Below are 14425 nucleotides of genomic sequence, written 5' to 3'. Positions count from 1 at the left end.
TTAGACACATCAGCTAGCCCACCATCTCCACCTGGATGCCAATTACGGCCGAAGACACCGCCTCGACCATGAAAGGCATCCACTCAGGGGCCCCCACCGACCGCTGCCCGCCACACATCTACCACAGGGCCGCCGCCGCCATCGCACCCGAGCTACAAATCACCATCAACACCACCCTCGAAACAGGCACCTTCCCAGACGAGTGGAAATGCGCAGTAGTCAGACCACTGCTCAAGAAACCCACAGCTGACCCCACTGACCTCAAGAACTACCGGCCCATCTTGCTCCTCCCCTTCACGGCAGAGAACACTGTCAACAGGGAACTGACACTTTTCATCGAGGAGAACGCCATACTCGACCTTTCACAATCAGGATTCCGAAGCAACCACAGCACCGAAACCACCCTACTCGCCGCCACAGACGACATATGCAACATCCTGGACCATGGCCACTCAGCAGCCCTCATCCTCCTCTACCTCTCAGCAGCCTTCGACACCATCTCCCATCACACCCTCCTCGCCAGACGACAAGACGCCGGCTTACAAGGAACAGCCCTAGACTGGATCCGGTCCTTCCTCACCGGAAGAAGCCACAGAATCAGACTGCCACCCATCCTCTCTGATGCCGCGGAAATCACCTGCAGAGTCCCACAGGGGTCATCACTAAGCCCGACACTCTTCAACATCTACATGGTCCCCCTCACCGCCATCGTCTGACAACACAGCCTCAACATCGTATCCTACGCTGATGACACCCAGCTCATCCTCTCCCTCACTGAAGGCCCCACCAGCACCAGACTACATTTCCAGAAAGGAATGCAGGACGTAGCAACCTGGATGACCAACAGCTGCCTAAAACTCAACGCCGAGAAGAGGGAAGTCCTCGTTCTCGGTACCACCCCCTCAGCATGGGACAACACCTGATGGCCAACCGCCCTCGGCAGCCCAAATCCCCACGCATCCACAGAGCCAGAGCAGGCAGAAGATCCTTCTCTCACATCGCAGCCAAATACAGGAACGAGCTCCCGGCAAACATCAGAGGCGCCTCCACCCTGAACACTTTCAGGAAGACCTTCAAGACCTGGCTGTTCGGCTAACAGATCTGCGGACCCTCAGTGCCTTGAGACCCTCATGGGTAAGTAGCGTGCTTACAATTCACTGATTGATTGATTGATTGATTGATCTAACCATTTAGCCAGAGCAGGTCTAAATGCAACTATTCCATGGAATAGCACAGGCCCTGTTTTGCATTCCATGGCAAACTGAGTTATATCTGGTCTAGTTAGCTTCACCAATTGTCATGTAAATGTGCTACTATGAGAGAGGGTGGCATTCTTAAGCAATGTTTTGTGTGGCTGGGTACATCCACTGCCATCAAACTACACCCTCACACTTATAAGCAAAGATTATTTTCAATTCTTTCATCATCAATTAGCTATTGCTCCTTCTTGTTTAACCTTCACGCAAAGGTGATGATCTCAGTTTTAGCTATATTTATTTTGATAATTTTACAGATACAGTATGGATCTTTGAAGCCATATTGTGGTTTGGCTGATTAATATAGTGTCTTGGCATAATGTAGAATGTTACCATCCAGCCAGCCAGCTTCGGGGGGGGGCATGTTCTTGGAGAGTTGAAGGTATCTATTATCACATCCCCCAAATAAAGATTGAAAAGGAGATGAGCAAGTATACATCCTTGATATGACCCTTTGCTGGTATTTCTTGCCAGAGGTGGTCCATTTGGAGGTCAGTCTGATCATAACCCATGTATTTGAGTATACGCTGAAAATTGCTCTCAACATTTGCAACAGAATATCCCTTTTGCGAATTTTGCCCATAATTTGCCTTGATTTAGTAAAATTTATAAAGGCTGCATGTAACAATTTGCTCTTTTCATTCATATTTTTTCTTAATCCTTATAGCCAAAGTCGGAATGTTACCCTCAATACTGTCGCCCTTCTGGAAACCAGTTTGGAACGACAGAAAGAGGTGTTCCGCTGCCTTCCACTGCTCCAGTTCTTTAGGAAGGAGTTTCACATAAACTTTTCCTTCAACATCCATGAAATCTATTAAGCTAACATTTGGAGGTGTTTTGTTGGAACCCTTTTTGTGAACGGGAACAAGCAATGATCCCCGCCACCTGTCAGAATTTACATTGGTGACAAAGCAGGAGCTATACAAGGGCAACAGTCATATTGTGTCACTGAATGTTTAAAAACAACGTCTGGAATACTATTAGAGCCAGGAGCACAGTTCCACTGGGTAGATTTAATGGCAGCTTCACCTAACATAGGGCCTGATTACAATGTCGGGCAGACCGAAAGGCCGTCGGTCCGCCCGACAAACAGGCCATCAATCTGACCATCACATTTCAATGCAGGCGTTCGGAATGCAGAGGTCAGGGTGGAAAGACCGCCACCTCCCACAAGATCTAGGATCCCGATGTGGCGACGGTCGGAATCGTATCCCTAACAATGCGGCCGGGCATGTGTAGGCACTGCCGCATGGATTATGATGTCCTTTTCCATGGCGATCCAACCGTGTGTCAGGCACCACATGGTGCATGAATATGCACAAAGTGCTTTTTTCTACTGTGGTCTATGCTGCAGCCCACAATACGTAGAAGAAAAAAGCACTTTCTGTATGGTCAAATTCTCAAATTGTGATTGGGCATTCGGACTGCCGTCTGGCTGTTGGGACCGCCGTGATGGTGGATGGCGGTCCGACCATCTAGCATCAAAATAATGACTTTAATTAGATAACCTGAAGCAGTGGTTAATGCAGGATGTTTCTAAAAGCCTTCAGATTCAATCATGTGAACTAAGTGTTATCGCCGTATAACCTGCTAATGTAAACAGCCCAGACTGCTGGATGAATGCGAAAGCTAGGTGGTTGCTTTAGGTGGGTTATACACTGATTAAATATGAACCAGAATTTCCTTGAATCTCTATGTTTGGCACCCTCCTGGAGAGCACAGTTATTTGTCACAAAGATGCTGCTGCATGGTGTGGAGCTGCCCTGACAAACACACTTTCTGGAACAATATATTTATAGAGTTGAGCATGAAAGGATATCCCAGTGGCCACGAGTAAATACACAGAACTAGCATAATTTTTAGCCAAAAGGCGCATTGCTATGAGCTGCAGTAGAGGCACTCGTCCTGTGGTTGTTGACTGAGTTAAATATTTTATATATTGTTATGTGGTGTCAGTTAATTACAATATGCTTATGCAAATAAAATTACGGCATAGAGATATTTGACATGGGCAGGGCCCTAATGAGTAGCAATTTCATTGATAGAGACTTTGACATGTCGGAGCAGGCCAAAAGGACAAACATAATATGTGGTGTCTCTGAGCAACTTTGAGTAACTTCAGTATATAGGATGCCTGTTAAAATGTAAGTGCTGTTCAAGATCTGTGGTGACATTATTTTATTTTTTGATATGCTTTAATCAACTCTAATATTACATTTTCATTAATGTAGCCCTGCGTTGAAGTCTCAAATGCTTTACTAGTCACTCAATGTAACTGTCTGTTAACAATATTCTGCTTATGAGTGTAAGAACCCAAAGAGGGGGAAGACTTTACTAGTTTTCAAAATATTGTTTTCTTGCCGTTTTATTCACTGACACGCACTATTGAATATATGCCAGCAGTCACAGCCTTACTTTGGTTGCCGTTTTGCTGCCTTATTGGGGTGCTTTGCTCAACATGTTCACAATTGAACGTCTGCTTGGCATAGAATTATTATAGACAAGATGATATATACCGGTGTTTGAATATTGTGGAAAGGTCTTATACTGCACCTGCAAAGTATACATAGTGATAGAGCGTGTTTACACCAAAGTGGGACTCGCTGTCTCCATTTACTTAGTGATTGTCATTGTAACTTCGACGTCGCCACTATTTATCATAATATTCCATTGGATGGGGAAGTATTCTCCCTAAGGAAATCCTCTAACTAAAACAATACATCGTGGAGAGAACCTGAATCCACCTATTCTATTTGCCCTGAAGAAGTCCTGCAAGGGGATGAAACGCGTCGGCTGTTCTATGTGTTAAACACTGTGCTTCATCAACGTGAATTGAAAGTGAAACAATAAAAGATAAAAAGAAAAATAAGAACAAATTTAAGAACTTTCTTTGATGGACTTGGACGTATAAAATTTGCTCTTTTCTTTGTGATATAAGCTGTTCTTAAGTGGTGCACCTGTGCTTTGGTTTTATATTGTTTGTTGGTACTTTGAGAGCAAGAAGAAGTGTCAAAATTGTGCAATTGATTTAACGTGTTCATTCATGGATCCAAATTGATTATTAAGGTACCAACCTCAAGGGGAAATTGAAGAGGTCACAATCGGCCTTCAGACTGTAGGTGATATAGATGGCTATAGACGGGCTTGCTTGAGTGGCTTATATGTGCCAGTGTGCACGCACACACGCACTCACACATACACCCCGCCCCCCGATAAGCAATTTACTAGGATATGAAGTATTTTTGCTTCACCACTTATGAGCTACCTGTAGTGCACATCCCTGTGGGTCTAGCGTTTTTAGCATCTACTAGACCAAAGTGAACAGAAGTTACAAATAACACCTCAACGATGTAAGAGTTCTCATTGTTACTTGGTATTTGTACACTGCGTACTATATGACATCCATATGCAGGTGTGATTCGACCAGGAGTGGTTCCTCACTGATTGATTGTGTTCCTGAACAACATTGGTGTAAGTGGGTGGAGGACGTCCATTATCCTACCAAATATGCCCTGTAAATAGGGTGCCTAAGTCTTGTGGCCATCTATCATAACCCATGTGACTGCTAAGTTTTATTACTCCTCTCTGTTGCAATTAGAGCTTAGTGTCAGCATGAACACACCATATATCTGAATACACAACCCTCTCTTGCCTGTGACCGAGATGTGAATATCACAAGAATGGTGACAATATGGGATTAGGAAACATAACTAAACAAAATTAAATTGGCCCCTTTGGTCCCAGCTTTGCAAGATCAGGTCTGTCTCTCCCGAAAATGGTGTGAAACAAAATGACAGCAAGAAACACCCTCAGCTTGTCACTAGAATGTCTGGCCGTCAGATCCTGAGGGGTATGCCCAAACGTTGCTCACTTTGCCACTGGATTCATGCTAGCCTGGCTGGTGAGGGCTGTTACACCGAAACCGGTCCCAGGATGCTCGGTTCCGGTCCAGGGAAGACATGACTTGGCAGTTCGGGCTGGACTGTTCCCATGAGGCACAGGGTCAAGACAGATTTGCATATATCTGTGTCTGAACTGGGGTGGGGGAGTGAGCTAAAGAACGATGATGGATTCAACCCAGATCAGTGACTGGGGGTAAGTGTCTGAAAAGTTTCAGCGCTCCGTTCATCATCTCCTTGTGTTTGCTTTGTTCGCCCTAAGTTGGCAGGGTATGGCCAGACGTGGGTCCCTTGCTCACTTTGCCACTGTATTCAAGCTAGCCTGGCTGATGAGGGCTGTTAGCCCAAAACCGGTCCCAGGATGCTTGGTGCCGGTCCAGGGAAGACATGGCTTGGCAATTCGGGCTGGACTGTTCCCATGAGGCACAGGGTCAAGACAGATTTGCATATATCTATGTCTGAACTGGGGTGGGGGAGTGAGCTAAAGAACGATGATGGATTCAAACCAGATCAGTGACTGGGGGTAAGTGTCTGAAAAGTTTCAGCGCTCCGTTCATCATCTCCTTGTGTTTGCTTTGTTCGCCCTAAGTTGGCAGGGTATGCCCAGACGTGGGTCCCTTGCTCACTTTGCCACTGTATTCAAGCTAGCCTGGCTGATGAGGGCTGTTAGCCCAAAACCGGTCCCAGGATGCTTGGTTCCGGTCCAGGGAAGACATGGCTTGGCAATTCGGGCTGGACTGTTCCCATGAGACACAGGGTCAAGACTGATTTGCATATATCTTTGTCTGAACTGGGGTGGTGGAGTGAGCTAAAGAATGATGATGGATTCAACCCAGATCTGTGACTGGGGGTGAGTGTCTGAAAAGTTTCAACGCTCCCTCCATCATCTCCTTGTGTTTGCTTCGTCAGATCCTGTTGCCTAGGTTCTCCTCGCTCTGGAAAAAACATCTGCTGGGTACAGTCACATTCACTGACCCAACCCCTGGTTGTTAGCAGTCATCCTAGATCGAATTTCTTGTCTCTCTGCTTGCAGTCGCACCGTGTGCACCGTATGTATCATACTGTATCCACGCTGCCGCATTTTCCTTTCAAAGCTCTTCAGTGAAAGACCATGTTCGGATCTTTCACTGATCCTTTTTTTCTTGCCACTCCATGCACTATTTAAAATTAATCTGTCGCCATCTATTCAGGAACGTAATACTTTTTAATTCTCAATTAAACTTGCATTTGTAGTACAGAATTCTTTTTAATAGCTCAGACAGACAGCCTCACATTATCTGTAGCCGTTGATGAGGCACAACACATTGGCTGTGTATGACCAATGTGTGAAACCTCGGAAGATACACCCAGCTGTTTAACAAATGCATCCTACATAGCTGTTCCTAAAATCCATGCGCAGCATCTGTTTTGGAGCTATAAAAATGAATGATGTCAGGTTTCCAGGAAAATATATGTTTTAATTACTCAGAATACCTCACGAGCCTCTTCTGCATACCCCAGCACTAGAAAAATAACTATTACCATAATATTATTCATAACAATAAATTGCAATGCGCGTGTTTAAATGCTAGGGGAACTGCGGAGTGTACATGAATATTCTGCTCACATGCCAAATGGATTTTATGGTGCAAATGTGGTTTTAATTTCATTAGCAGGGATATTTAACTAGCTATGTGCCTAAACCTCTTGTCAAATCTAATTCTGCTGAGCTGTTAAAAAAAGTGCAGTACATTATTATAATAATTGGAAGAGTGTCGGAAAATGCAAAACGAAGTTGGTTTCCATTACTGTTCTTTTGATGTTAAATCGACAGCATAAAATGAAACGCCAATACTCACAATTACTGTGCGGCCGATTACCCTTCTGTCCAGCAGAGTTTTCGGGTTCCTTAAATGGAAACTGGAGAGTGGTATCCAAACTTCGGAAACCCTCCTTGAGGGACTGGTGTTTATAGTACTCTATCAGTTCCTTGAAAAAATAGGCAAGCAAATAAAATTCTGCATGGTACACTATAATATTGAAAAGATCTCTTGTCAAAAATCACAAACACTGCGTGTCTTATTTAGTTTTGTATAACTGTTATCATAAGCACATTTCATAGAACATTGTTACATGTAATTACTAACCAGTGAGAGAAACATATAGAGGCAAGGAAAAAGAAAAAGAAAGGGGAGGAGACAGAGTAAATTAGAGAGAAAGAGTGGGAGAGAGAGTCTATGTGTGCATGCGAGGTAGAAAGACAGAAATACAGGTGAAAAGAGAGAGAAAGAGATGAGCGTTACGTAATAAAGGCAAAAAGTGGATTTAATTTGTAGTGTGGGCTAGTTCTAATTAAATAGTTTTCTGCACTTTCTTTATTCAGTGCTCTTTTGGACTCCATTCATGTTTTTTTTTATTTCTTTGTTCCCTGTAAATCTTATTCATAGTTTCACAGAGCTTCCAGAGAGGTGGTGTGGTGGCCATAATTTCACAAGGACTCTCAGCCAGCTGCCTCTCTCTGGCTCTACAAAGCCATCCTTTGTAGGGTGGCCTGTCACAAGTTGGCTAACTTGGGCCGAAGCAGACCCGGTAACCAGTGACCTCCACTCACTATTCTTTATGCCGTGCCACAGTCCGTTCTGAGATTCGACCTTTCGAACAGTGGACTTTGAAATTCCCATATAGGGAGGCCACCAACAATCCTCCAAACGGAAACCCAACGACTCATTCCAGAACCACAGACTGCTCTGTCATCGGGCTGGATGCCTCGGGCCTTGCATATGGGAAACTGAGAGGGCAGTGTGTTACCCCTACCTAATGGCTGTGTGTGGGCCCCTGGTGTCTTGTGTCTTGGTCAGCTTCTGACGGATAAGAAGAGCGATGATGCAACAGGCTGATAGGACATCTTCTACTGCTGTCGACACCATGCAGTTGCTGAAAATAACTATGCCCATCAGTTGATCATTGAACAGTCATGTTGTCTCAGCATGTACCCTAGCACTGGGATGTTGCTGCCTATCACTGTGATGTGAGAACATTTTTGACATAGTTATGGTCACTGATCTCATAGATCCAATATAGAGTTCAATCTTCTGGTATACTTTGCCCACCTCCTGAAGGCTAGGCAACTCTCAGCATGTACAAACTTCCTCTGTGCAGCCAGAGTCCATCTACAGGACAAGTCCTCACTGCACATCCAAATGGGCAGTTCCTGCAAATGCAAATTCTCGTGATGAGTGACTCAGGAGTCAAGGGGACTCACAGTGCAAAGCTATGCACTACAAGATTCCAATGCATTGAGAAGTTAACTCACAGAATGTGTCGGCCAGGAGGATTGTGCACCACTTCCAGCAGAGACAGCAAGTCAGGCTGTTAAAGGGAGGGAGAGCCAGTGACCTACGGTGGACTGTGAAGTGAGGCCTATTGGCATATGGAACACAGCATTGTACTTCAAATAACAAAACCTCTGTCAGAGGCAGTGCAGAATACTATTTCATTTTTCTAAAACCTTAAAATATTATGTTTGTACACTAGCAGAATCCACATCATTTCCCTCTACAGGTATACACATTTTTACAAACTCTGAAAGCCTAATGGGTCAGATGAAATATAGAACACAATCCAGACTGGTGTCATTGCAAATATTACTTCTTACAAATCTGGAAACAACCTCTGTGTTTAAGACAGGCAAATATAGCACAGACGGCATAATCAGGCACACACTGACTGATTCATTTTTATGTAGACAAGTCTATACATTACGTATTCATTCAATGGCTGAGGTGGACAGTTAGTGTATAGTGAGCTATCAAAAGGCAACCATTTTAAATGAAAATACCCGCTTTTTCTTCACAAAACGTCTATTTAAGAGTCATGAAACTTCATGGGGACAGATCGACTGAGGTTACAGATGTGGGACAAGGGTGTTGGATTACGTTAGGGAGTGTCTAACAGAATGGTGGTTATTTATTACAGTTTCATAACTAAAAATATGATTTAAAAAAAAATAATAGATGTCAAAAACAGTACAACAAAAAGTCATGCTTTGCAAATGTCATTAATCTTGCTCCGTAGGAAACGCTATGAGTTCACAGCTTCTAATCTGAAAGCATGGTGTTCATCGCTGACAGTACCAGCCAGCCTCACCTTCGATCTTCTAAATTTCAGACTAGTGTACTGGTCTTCCACCTGTTGAAGCTTTCCATCTGTTAATGCCCCACAGTGTTTGATGCATTTCACACATGCACGCTCACAGGGCTCGCTTTTTACTCGCTTGCTTGCCGAAGCTTCATCAAGGCCCAAACACACTTTCCCCACATTCTCAGGTAGTCCACCTAAATATTGACTCCAAAAATCGCCTGAACATAATACTGTGTCAAAATATCCTGGGTAAAAGATATTATGGACCAAAATATCGAAAGTAAATAGTTTGTTTTTAACTATTTTACTATAATATTGAAGTTTAAAATCTTCATGTTTATGGGTTTTATTGTATTGTACTGTTTTTATTTCATTATATAGGCTATTTTAAAATACATTTTAGTGTTTTATTAAAAATGTATTTAGGAATGAAGATTTATTTTGTTCTGGTGGTTGGGATTAGTTGGGGGATGGGTGATTGGGTAGATAAGTATATATATATAGATTTATATTAATTAATGTTAATTGATTTATATGTTCAGTATTTTGTCCACTTTTAAATGCTTTATATTTTTTAATTATGTATTACATTTTAATTCTGGTTTATACGGTTTACTGGTGGATTCAGTAGGTAGTGTTTTCATTAATTAGTTATACATTAATGTAAACTGAATAAAATGCTTATTATTTGATAATTGCAATAGCTACTTCTTTTTTAAAACCAACAGAAAGATAGCCAGCACTGCAACAGGAATATAATATAGCAATTAAAAATGTATTGAGGCTTACAAAATTTAATCCATTTCGGCCCTCTTCAACAAAAAGAAGTGATCATAGCTCAAAGTCACATCCTTTAAGAAATAAACATAAACAAAGGACAACAATATTTCATCATTCCAGACAAAAGATAGAAATACACATTTCTGTTGCTTTCAGACTGGAACCCCTCACTGCATGGTTCAGAGGTAACACAATAACGAATGTGCTATTTTAGATGATAAAGTTGCCTACTACTGAATGGCTTATAAGTACAACTTTGAATATAAGATGTGGCCTGAACTCCTTTGGTCACCGGATGCATCAAGGCAGAGCAGCATTAACCTCAGCTGGTGTTTGTTTCATATATGCATAGTTTTGAAAAGGAAAATAATTAATTGTATGTTTAACTAATAATAAAAATATTTGTAAATATATTTTTAAAGAAAGTTTTGATGCATTGTGTGGTGCATTGGAAGAATGTCTGGGATTTTGTTAAAATTATAAGTTAAATACAAATTTAAATATGTAACTTTTAAAAAACATGTTTTGGTTTATGCATTTTATGTATTAGTATGACTGTTGTTTTGTACTTACAAATGCTTTAATAGCTTTATTTTTAACATTTCTGTTGAATTTGGATATTTTTTAAAAATATTGTTTTGCAGTTTCAAGATATTTTAATGTTTTTAGATGCTTCAATTTTATTAATTTGACTTCTTGAACAATTTATATTGGTTTCTTATATTATTTGGGTGTAGTTAATCAGATCCCCCCCAAATATATGCACTTTGCTCATTATTTTTTAGACTAGAGATAGAATAGTAAATTCGGACCCAACACCCCTCAGTGTATGTACTTTTCTGAACATTTGTTGGCCAGGAGTTAGAAAAGTTAATCTGACCTCCAATGTATGTATCCCTAGTGTTTCATAAACTGATGTTAGAATACAAAATATTACCTCCCCCTATGTATAGGCTTTCACCAGTGTGTGTTAGACTGGAGTCAAAATAGTAAATCTAATTCTCTCCTCAACCCCACCTATGCATTTTTCCCCAACATTGGTAGGACTGGAGATAGAACAGTAAATATGATCCCTTCAAATATATGGATGTTCTCCTTCGTTTGTTTAACTGAAGTTAAAATAGTACATCTGACCCCCCCGCCCATTTGCGTACTTTCCCCAGCATTTGTGTAGTTAAAATAGTAAATTTGATCCCCCCAGTGTATGCACTTCACTGTTATTTTAAATAGTTTGATAAATATAAAGTATTTATGTGTTTTAAAAATATAAAACATTATAAACATTTACATTGAGTTTTACAAAACTGTAAATATAAATATTATACTTATTATGACTATTTATTGTATAAGTGTATTTTAATTTAAAATTTAATATGAGCATTTTCATATAAATTGTTGAATTTATTTTTAAGTTGTATTGTTACTAATTGAATTTTTAAGTTATTAAATTATTGCTTATGTTAAGTTAAGGATTTTTTAACTATATTACTTTTTATTTCAAAAAATGTACTTTTTTTTAAAATTACAATGTTAACTGCATATAAGTACATTTACTTCCCAATACAATGTAGATATGTTGGTCCACAATATATTTGAAGGCGACATTCTTGCTCTTTACATTACATGTGTATAAAGTCAATAATTTGGTTGTCAATGTTTTGACAACAGTATTTTGTACCAAATTATATTTCTGATCCATATTTCATCAAACAATCCCTACCCAAGAGCTAGAATTAGTAAGAAACTCACCAGCACCTCTAATATTTAGTGGTAATCATGTGCTTTTGATTTTAGGGGGTAAGCACGGAAATTCACCTATATTTAGGTAGCATGAACAGACACAGGAAATTCAACAGCTAGGACGCAGACACTTCCTTAACTTCAGGAAATTAAAACAGGCTTGTATTTATTCTACAGCGGAGTGGTCAGAGTTGCATGGTGGAGTAGCAAAGATTGTTTTCTTGAGTACAGCATTGTGTCTCAGGTCCAAAGTCTAAAGAAATAGAGGCACTACAGTTTCCATTTGGCAGAGTAAGGCAACTAAGTCATGTTTCCAATTCAGTTTTTTTTAATTGATTTCTCGCACCTATTTTTTTCAACATTATGAGGGCAGGAGTAAAATACAAGAATGCAAAGAAGAAATAAACAACACAGGGCCTAATTACGATGCAGGTCGGACCGACACATTATGATGCGTGCGGTTAGAGGCAGCAGTCGGAGGGACCTACCGATGCTTTCCGATGGGCTCATGGAGCCACTCGGTTGGTCGGAAACTCACCATAATCCCTTAAGGATGGCATTTCCGTAGTTGGGATTATGATGTTGTTTTACAACAGCCATTCCATGTTGGCCTTACCAACATGGAAAGGCTGTCGGAAAGCGACATCGGGGTCCCGAAAGGGCCCCCTTCCCTCTGCGGGCTTCACATTTGGGCATGGGGGCACCGTGAGGTGCCTGCCCCATGGTGCAGGAATGTTCACTAACTTCCATTTGTCAATGGCAGCTTGTGCTGCGGGCAGTCAATACCCATTGCACAAGTTCCCAAAGAGAAAGTTTCCCACCGCACATAGTATTTAGGTGTTCGGAACCGCTGACCTATGGTCTGGAGGTTCCCTCGCCATAAATGTGTTGGTTGGAGGCACCTCCGACCAACATGGTTATGAGGGCCTAAGTGTCACATGGCCCTTGCAACATGGACCTCTAACCATCCACCTCTGCATAAATGAGGAATGCTCTTCATTTGAACAAATTCCAAAATGCAGGGGTGTTCTGCTATCCTTTGGAATATGAACGAATGTTGTTCAACAGACCTCATTATACTAACTTTTAATTTAAATTTCCAGTCAACCTTGTTAAAGTAACTTCTTTATTGTTGTGGAATCTGCTGCTCTTTTGCAATGCCTGCAAAGAGACTATTGTAACACTGCAGAGCGGTAATCTCGTTTATTTCCAGATACATTGATAATTATCTTTTTTTCCTACAATGCCTTTCACCACCTTTGCACCTGCGTTGTTAAGTTAAAAAAATGCAACACATTACATGTTGCATTTCTGCCTTAGCAATTAGACTAACTCACGCTTCATTTTAAAGTAAAAATCAAAAGTTTTTTTGACCATGGGCCTGTGTTATTTATTTCTGTCCTTTTATCTGGATATATAGTTTGGAAATACATTTTGAAAAGAAATTTAGTACCCACAGATCGTGAATTTATAATATTATTAAAGTGTATATTTTGCTCTAAGGAATAGGCAAAACTCATTTCAGTTGTTTCGCTTAAATATACTGGTCTGAGCAGACAGTCATAAATGCATTAAAATGAACTGCTTCTCCTTTTTTAGAAAAACACAAAAAACTATGGTCAAACTTTTGAGAAACACTTGTTTCATTCATTTGTCTGTTTTTGGCCAGTGTACTCGACATTTTCATCGCTTTGGCTTAGGTTTGTTAGGTAAAAAAAAGTAAAGATTTACCCTGTTATGTAAACTGATGGCACACAACTCTAAGCTCAAATTAAAAGAATGAAAGCAGACTTTCACCCACCTCATCCAACAGCATCACTTGGAGACACAGGAGGCACGAGCAGTCTAGTGACCAAGAGAGTGTCAATGACTCTGGAAATACTCAAGGCTATTGTGAGATAACATATGTCCTTCCTAAGAAAGTTGTTGGCCTTGAAACTTAGGTCTGATTACGAGTTTGGGGTCCGACTGCCGGACCACTGCTGCAGCGGTCGTAAGAACGCCACCAAGCTGGCGGCACCCCAACTGCTGCATTAAGAGTTAGCCACTGGGCCAGCGGTGTGGCGGCAGCAGTCTTGATGGGGCAGAATGCTTCAGCTCTCAGAGTGAGCCTGAAGGCAATGCTGCCACATTGCAGCGCCAGCACTGTGGTGCACGCACTGTTGTCAGGCACCATGGTAAGCATGGCACACAGTGCACGTGCCGACAAAATGAAGGCATAGGGGGACACAACATGTGCCCCTAGCCACAATGCCCAAGAGGCAAAAGCATAGGGGGGTCCTGTTTGGGGCTTCTTCCCTGCCTTTCTGCCGACCTGCTCATAAGATATTTTAAAACATGGCACCAAGCCTGCAGTACATTCAAAACTACGTCAAGTCAAAATCAGAACCAAGGACATGTCAAAAAAATCTGTAACCTAAAAGACTGGGGTTAACACGCGGAACAGTTTGCCGTGCCTGAGATTAGCCACCTGACAAGTTTGTGCCCTTTTTAAGCCCCCTGATGAAAAGTACTTCCCCAAAAATGCTTTGAGACAGCACTGTAATGAACAATTTACATAGGTAATGTTCGATGAAAAGTATGAAAAAAATAAAATTAATATAATACAAGGTTGAAGAATATTGAGTCAAT

At 41.4% G+C, this 14425-nt stretch overlaps 1 protein-coding gene across 2 annotated transcripts in view; it reads right to left on the bottom strand.

The window, feature by feature from the left end:
- VAV3 (vav guanine nucleotide exchange factor 3) overlaps positions 1 to 14425 on the bottom strand; it is a 1147877-nt gene that overhangs the window by 109700 nt on the left and 1023752 nt on the right. For both annotated transcript variants that reach the window (XM_085602242.1, XM_085602243.1), the window contains exon 25: positions 6994 to 7123. In XM_085602242.1, the coding sequence (XP_085458368.1) occupies positions 6994 to 7123 (130 nt within the window). The remainder of the gene's footprint in view (positions 1 to 6993; positions 7124 to 14425) is intronic.

Source organism: Triturus cristatus, chromosome 4_2, assembly GCF_964204655.1.
Source record: "Triturus cristatus chromosome 4_2, aTriCri1.1, whole genome shotgun sequence".
Taxonomy (NCBI): Eukaryota; Metazoa; Chordata; class Amphibia; order Caudata; family Salamandridae; genus Triturus; species Triturus cristatus.
Note: the sequence above shows the minus strand (reverse complement) of the source record. Positions and strands in the feature narration are given on the sequence as shown.